At 36.2% G+C, this 7,853-nt stretch overlaps 1 protein-coding gene across 4 annotated transcripts in view; it reads right to left on the reverse strand.

The window, feature by feature from the left end:
• The window catches only part of LOC126823434 (general transcription factor IIH subunit 1), a 34,369-nt gene that overhangs the window by 17,545 nt on the left and 8,971 nt on the right, over positions 1-7,853 (reverse strand). Inside the window, exons 1-4 of one of the 4 annotated variants that reach the window (XM_050552280.2) lie at positions 7,776-7,826; positions 6,533-6,728; positions 1,266-1,467; positions 940-1,036 (exon numbers count right to left, since the gene is read on the reverse strand). In XM_050552280.2, coding sequence (XP_050408237.1) covers positions 940-1,036; positions 1,266-1,467; positions 6,533-6,686 — 453 coding nt within the window. In that variant the 5' untranslated portion in view covers positions 6,687-6,728; positions 7,776-7,826. Of the gene's footprint in view, positions 1-939; positions 1,037-1,265; positions 1,468-6,532; positions 6,729-7,412; positions 7,827-7,853 lie in introns of those variants that run through there. The other 3 variants (XM_050552281.2, XM_050552279.2, XM_050552282.2) reach the window with 3 other exon arrangements.

Genomic DNA, 7,853 nt, shown 5'->3' on the forward strand with positions numbered 1-7,853 from the left:
AATAATTTGTATTTTCCCTTGCATTAACTATCACTCTGGTTCACTCATACCCGCATACATACACACTTCTCTTTTAAGTATTGTTTATCTATAGCTCAGGTTAATTGGTTTCCCATTAATGGTGTTAATATATTGATTGCTATAATAATACCGCCCCCCACCCTACAAGAGTTTCCACAGTGTACGTTTAATCAAAGGTGTTAAGTTTTAATTGTATTTGATTGTTATTTTGTTGCATACTCTGTATATATTTGCCTACTATTCACATACCCGTATCATTTGCTTGATAAAGACAAGAGTATCCTCGTTGAAATGTCGCTTAGTATTAAACTCAGTAATTGTGTTTCCATAAAATTGTACCTTGTGTTAAGATTACAGGTGGTACTGGCTTTTGACCATATCACCTTTATGTCTTCTCAATAGATGATGAATGTTGACTGAACTGAACCATTTTTGGACTGATATTCCTTTTAGAGATTAAACTGTCACAATATGGAAAGGAGAGAGAGAGAGAGAGAAATGGGGTTTAACGTCCACTCGACACAAACTAGGTCATTTCGGGACTAACATATGGTTTAATTTTATTTACATAATTCGCTTGCGCGTAGGGGTCTTTAGCAGTGGGAGGAAACCGGAGGACCCAGAGAAAACCCACGAGGTTGGACAGGCGACCCTACTCCTTGTCACGTACAACCGGGGATTCGAAACCACGCCAGTCGACTCAATGACAGACTTTATGATACAGCGCGCGCACGCTAACCATTCAGCCATCCAACCCCCCCAATATGGAAAGGGATTCCTCAATATCTCAAATGATGTTCAGAGACTTTAAAAGTTGTAAACATATTAGTAATACAGAATCAATATCTAAAATATTTGCCTAATACTGTCATGTGATTAAGTTAATGAGCAAGCATCAAAATTTCTCCTAACACTTACATTTGAGATTGTCGACCAGAATTCTTCTGCTGATATCACTTGACTAACAACTAAATCTTTGTACAGTTGAAATATTTCAGGATTATCTTGTAATATTCTTTAAATAAAAAAATGGGTACAGCACATTATTATAAAAGAAAATGTGTAGAAAAAATATATAATACCTATGTCTTAAAAAAAAAATAGATGGAAAACCATGAATTTGTGAAATATCCACATAGTCTCCTGAATCTCTTTGTAATGGACAAAGTCTTTAATAAACAAATTCTGTGGCCTATTATCAGGAGATCTCAAATATTAAAGAATTATATCTTTGTTTTACTTGCCTATTTTTCTCTTCCAACTCACTGCTGATTTTACGTTTAAACTTGGGTAAAAGTTGTTGAAGGATTTCTTTAACACTGTCACGATCTGTTATCATAGCTGGTCGACCTTCTGGATTGTTGAAATGAAAAGTATTGGCACCACCATCATTAAACACCAACTGTAACTGGACCTTTTCTTTTGTGTCTGGAGATATCTTTTGAGCTGCACATTAATTAAAAAAAAAAAAAAAAAATAAATAAAAAATTTCCTTTACAATTTTGATAACGTAGCAAATGAAGCTATATCTTCAAATAATGAAATTTATTGAACATGTACCTTTCAGGCTTTAACATTCTACACATTCATCTGAGAATCTCCTGTGGAGCTCGAATTTAACATTACTGGTATTATAAGTGCAAGAGAACTGCACAACACACAAACAACCAGACAATATACAGACAGTGCAATCCTTAATAAAAACCAAAAGTAATATAAAATCAAGGCAATGGATGTGAAGGCTGTACAGTCCCAGGCTGCTTGTAATATAGGCTTCATTCAAAATGGAAACCAAACTCATAACAAGAGAGAGACTCCACAAAAAACAAGCGGCTGCCAGGCAGGATACGCCCACATTTTGCACGAGATGGATAGAGAACAAGCTAAACAAAAAGCAATTTTTCGTACAATCAGGGGCCATAATTCAGGAAATTACATTCCGATATGCGTGGATATCGAAAGGAACTGAGATCTTTGGGTTATGAATTTACATTTCAAGTTTCATCAAAATCGGAAGAAAATTGTGACCTCTAGATTGTCCACAACCTTGATATACCATATTTTTACGCTATTAGAGACGGCCATTTTGTCTGTCAGTTTTGGGCCGATTTTCACGAAATTCGAACTCAGTCATCCTTAGGGTGTAACGGTGATATACTACTAAAACGTTTTTTTAAATCAGATAAAAATTATGACCTCTATAGGGTCCACAAGCTAAAAACGCGATTTTTCGTACTATCAGGAGCCATAATTCAGGAAGTTACAATCCGATATGCGCAAATATCGAAAGGAATCCAGATCTTTATGTTTTAAGCTTACATTTCAGGTTTCAATAACATTGGATAAAAATTGTGACCTTTCTAGGGTCCACAAGCTAAAAAGGTGATTTTTCGTACAATCAGGGGCCATAATCCATGAAGTTTCGGTCCGATACATGCCAATATCGTCAAAATCGGATAAGAATTTTGACATGTAGAGTGTCCACAAACAATTGTGGACGGACGGACAGACGTCCGGACAGGGGCGACGGCAATATATACGTGCGCATAGTGTATTATATACAGGGTCTAGGGGTGATGAGTACATTTATGATTCTAAAATGATGAAAAGAAAGAAGCCAAAACCATGCAATATCATTCAATATTTTTGATTTTTATAAATAAAAAGATAAAATATTTTGATAAATACAAAATATGTTTTGAGTTTTTGTTTAATATCAGCAAATATCAGTTTTTCTGCCTTTTTCAGTGTGAGATTTCAAATTCTGATTTGAGTCAGAATTCTGCGATTTCCACGGAAAATCATCAACCCTATATATACAAAGTTATGGTATAATTCCTTTTACAAAAATCAGAAAAAACAATCACAAGAAGCAATGCCAAATGACGTCTCTAGCTAGTCTGACAAATAATGTCATTAAAGATACATTATGGGAGATTCGATAACGAGTTGGCAGTTCTCACTAATGTAAAAGCAATTTGCTGAAAATTTCATTCAAATTGATCCTCTATGAACCGAGAACTAAGCGATTGAAATTTCCGCCTAGCCTCGATCATCATTATTTAAGTCAGTACGATAAACAGCATAGTCTCGATTATCCATTTAATTGTTAAATCGTAAAGAAAAGTTATGCAGTAAATCGGCTCATAATCCACTAAAGATCGCAGGCTAGCGATGCCATCTAGAGTTGATTATGGTCTGGATAGGTTAATTAATGTCTAATTAATAATTTAGATAACATTTCAGGCCTAAAGAAAGACCTGCAATAGACAGATTTAGCTCTTGCATAATGTATGTTTAAGTTAGAATGTCAAAAACGCTAACAACAATAACAGTCATAAACTCAGAATCACAATAGTACCTGAGTATGCCCTCTGCGTTTATGTGGTTATAAATTATTTTATAATAAGTGAAGTATAATAAGTGAAATATAATAAGTGAATATAATAAGTGTTTTCCTATCTTTTGTTTTTCTCATCTATGAAACAATAAGTAATTTCCCTGATAATTGTGTGCTATTATATAATAATTACCTTCTATATGTCTTGATGAGTTTCCTTCTGATCTGTTACTATAAAGTTTCCCCTAACCATTATTGGCTAATCAGATGTAATTTATTTTGTATGTTATTATAAGTTTCCCTTTGACCTGTAACCTTACTATAATTAGTGGTTCCCCAAATGGTTTATTGGCTATAACTAGTTGTTATATATTTTGTGTACAAGGTTTCATAAGCTCTTATGCCTACATCGAAGATTGACTTAATATATACTATTCAAAAAAAGTAGGGGATATTTGATTTTGGGGGCATAATACTAAAATATGCAAATGACTACGAAAACAGTCACTATAGAACCTAACAGAAGAAACATTTCCAGTTACATGTGACGCCCAAACGCACCAATAGCTACCGCATGGAATGCAGGTGATGCTTGGGATCATCATGGGGGTCCAACCCAAGATTTGCACGACTCTGACTTTTAATGTTACAGTCATTGTGGCATTGAATTCCAGGGTGGAAACATCAGTTTAATTGTTTTAGTGACCAGAAAACAAATTTTGATATGCGTCAGCTTACCCAAAATGAAAGGTTACGTGCCCTTGGCATGCTACAGATCGGCACAACACAGGCGGTTGTGGCGCGGACGATGAATGTTTCTCAGTCTGTCATAAGCAGGCTATGGTCCAGATACCGTGATACACAATCTGTACAGGACAGACCACGCTCAGGTCGACCAAGGGCGACAACTCAAGCCCAGGATCGATTTATCCGTACCTTGGCCTTGAGAAATCGTGTCATCACAGCAAATCAGATCAGTGCTCGTCTTCAAACAGACACTGGTGTGAGAGTGAGTGGCCAGACGATTCGGAATCGACTGCATAGGGGTCACCTTCGCGCCCGACGTCCTCGCGTAATCCCTTGTTTGAGAGATCATCACATTCAGGCAAGACGTCGTTGGTGTAGGGATCGTCAACACTGGGATAATCGACGCTGGAGCAATGTGATGTTTTCAGATGAGTCAAGGTTCACTGTTGATTTTTTGGACAGACATAGGAGGGTGTGGCGTCGTCGAAACGAGCGCTTCCAAGACGTTAACGTCATCAGACATAATCGATTTGGGGGTGGTTCTGTTATGGTGTGGGGAGGCATCACTGTTGCTGGAAGAACGGCTTTACATGTTGTTGCAGGGCGTGTTACAAGCCAGTACTACCGGGACAACATCTTGGCAGTCCATGTTTTGCCGTTCGCACGACGTCATGGCCGCCGTTTCATCTTCCAGGATGACAACGCAAGATGTCACAGGGCCAGGATCGTTACAGGTTACCTCCAACAACAGAACATCACCACATTACCTTGGCCAGCACTGAGTCCCGACCTCTCCCCCATCGAGCATGTCTGGGACATGCTTGGACAGAGGTTACGTCAACGTCAACAACGTCCTGCCAATGTCCAAGAACTTGCTGCTGCGTTGCAACAGGAATGGGACAATCTGGACCAAAATGACCTTAGACGTCTCATTAGGAGTATGCCACATCGGATCGATGCTTGTTTGGCAAACAGAGGAGGATTTACCCGTTACTGACTTGGTTGTGATGCTGCGGTAACTTTGCTGTTTGACCCCGGGTATCATTTTACCCTTATAATGGTCAGTCTGTGCCTTACTTAGTCTAACGATCATTAGGAATAAATCGATGAATGTGAACTTCATTTCATTTTGTCATTTGTTTCTTCGTCAGTTTCATTAGGTGACTTTAATAACACTTAAAAATCAAATATCCCCTACTTTTTTTGAATAGTATATTTAATGGTTTCCCTATTGATTATGATTAATTAGTTGTTACTTGTTTTTGTATACAAACCTTGTACATTATTTTCATTATCATTTGCTTGAAAACATTGAGAGAACCCTCAACGAAACGTCACTTTAATTAAAATAGTAATTGTGTTCCATATTATGTTTTTGTATTAGTGAAAATCAGGTTAGAATTTTGGAAAGAACTATAATGGTTACAACTGATTAACGTCCCTTGGTGTGTAGGCATTGTATACAGGGCTGCCGACAACCAGTATCGCAGCGCAATTTGCGATACATATTTTGTCCGTTGCTAACCAAAAATTAAAATCTAACGTTTTTGATTCGCAGTTACTGCGAATCATTAATATGCCTGTCATTTTGGATATTGACACAAGAATAATCCACATTTTGAAGACTAGAAGGCTTACTCAACACTTTCAACGTGTACAAAATGTTGAATAAAATTTTATAAACAAAACTGAATTCTCCGTGTGACATTTTCTTCTTGAACTGCCCAGACACAATACTATATAACACAGGGACATAACTCTATGAATAGGGACTATTAAACCGGAAATAGGGAATCGAGTAGTACCACTCACGTTGTGAGACATCAAGTAATAATATCATATTCATTTTGAAAGAAATAAATCCAGTGTATCTCCCACGTATTGTAAATAAAATATAAAAAAAATAAACACATGTTAACGTATTGTAAAATGATAAATCAAAGAAAAAATTCCCGTAAAATATTATTGTTTATATCGCGTGTGTCTAGTTAATCGAGGTGCGCCCGATTGAACAAAAATAATAATACACGATAAAAAGCAGACGAAATTGTTTTCTAACGAAGATTTCTAACGTAACAAAAAAATTACAATTAAAATGAGTGGGGCTTCGGAAGTCACTGTCAAGAATTGGCTTCAGACGTAAGACCTAACTAAATGTCTACATCGCATTCACAAACTGTCACAAGTACTTGTGGCAGTGCTAAAAAATCTAAGAATAGTCAGAATGGAATCTAATCATATTTCAATTCGTTATGAATTAAAGTAATATCTTGTTATTTAGGTGTTTTACGTTGAAACTGAAAAACTGCTAATCAATTTTTAAATTTGCTAATCAAATTTGGCAAAATTGGACTTTTTGATTAGCAGTGCTGCTAATCAACTGTGAAAAATTACCGACAACCCTGATTGTATATAAATACTTACATTTTATATCTGCATATAAATGACTGATAGTAAAAGTATCTTTGCCACCTGGCATCCATGCCAATCTTTCTCCCATCATATACAATGTTCCATCAGTCTTTCTTTGACGAACATGGTTCACAATTAAGAGCACTTCTTCAGAAGATCGAGACATGTTTACAAGTAATTCTATCAAACTAACTACACACAGATATATCTGAAATAAAAAATATATATTATAGTCTGCACATGGGTTAAAGATGCATTATGTAAAAGCTAAATCTGCCTATTGTTTACAATGCTATAGGCCTATAAATTATTATATGACAAGCCCATCACAACTGTAATTGTCAGCCTAAGAATTCCTGACAATCTATAAATGGCAATCTACCACCCTTAAAATTTTTACAAAACTGTGCTATTCCACAGACAAGAAGACAAATAGAAAATGATCCAGAAACATATTTGTGACAGTCTAATTTTCAAAATCGTCTGCTGGAGAACCATGGAACCCTGTCAGAGCACTCCCAAGCTTTCAGCACTTGCTTTGACAAAAACTGATTGCCCACAAAAACTGACTGACTCATAGCTAGTTATGCACATCTTTGGTTGGAAAATAGAAATATCTGCCTCTAGGCCAGCTAGTATTCAGTAACCACTTGGATTTAAAAGATGATTTATTTGCACGAATATGCATATCATTAATGCTCATTTGTAGCTGGATGTGAGAGAATTTGAATAGATAATAATAATCAATTTGTGATGAAAAATATGATGGTTTATGCTCTGTTATTGCCGTTGTGATTCACGAAAAAGGCTCTATAATTTAGGTCCTTATAAACTAGTCCAGTCATTTCTAATCTCAGACACAGGCAGTGGGTCAAGAAATGAGGCACGGTACCTGATTAACCAGTACCTTTGACTTGTATTCTAATTGTAATGTGGTATTGTCTTCTTCATAAACTTTTCGGCCAGTGATATAGCTATTCAATTTAAATCAAATAATGAAGATGATTGCCTAAACTTCGATCAACGAAGATTGAGAAGACTCGAAGTCGAGATGGTAATGATAATATTTTTTTTTTAAATGAACCGGAATCGACAGAAAATATCTAGAATAAGCCCATGTTTGTTGTCTTCGCTACGGAAACTACAGTCACTTAAATTAAATCATTATGTAAGATCAGTTCTATTGAGAAGCATGATATCGTTGACAGTTAAACGTAAAGCCGACAAAATGTTCAACCATAACTGCATAACATGCCTTTAGAAGTTTCGTCCATGACCCGGTTACCGGAAATAGGTCTTATTTACGACATCCAAACGACCACAAAACAGTATT

Source organism: Patella vulgata, chromosome 6 (assembly GCF_932274485.2).
Source record: "Patella vulgata chromosome 6, xgPatVulg1.2, whole genome shotgun sequence".
Lineage (NCBI taxonomy): Eukaryota > Metazoa > Mollusca > Gastropoda > Patellidae > Patella > Patella vulgata.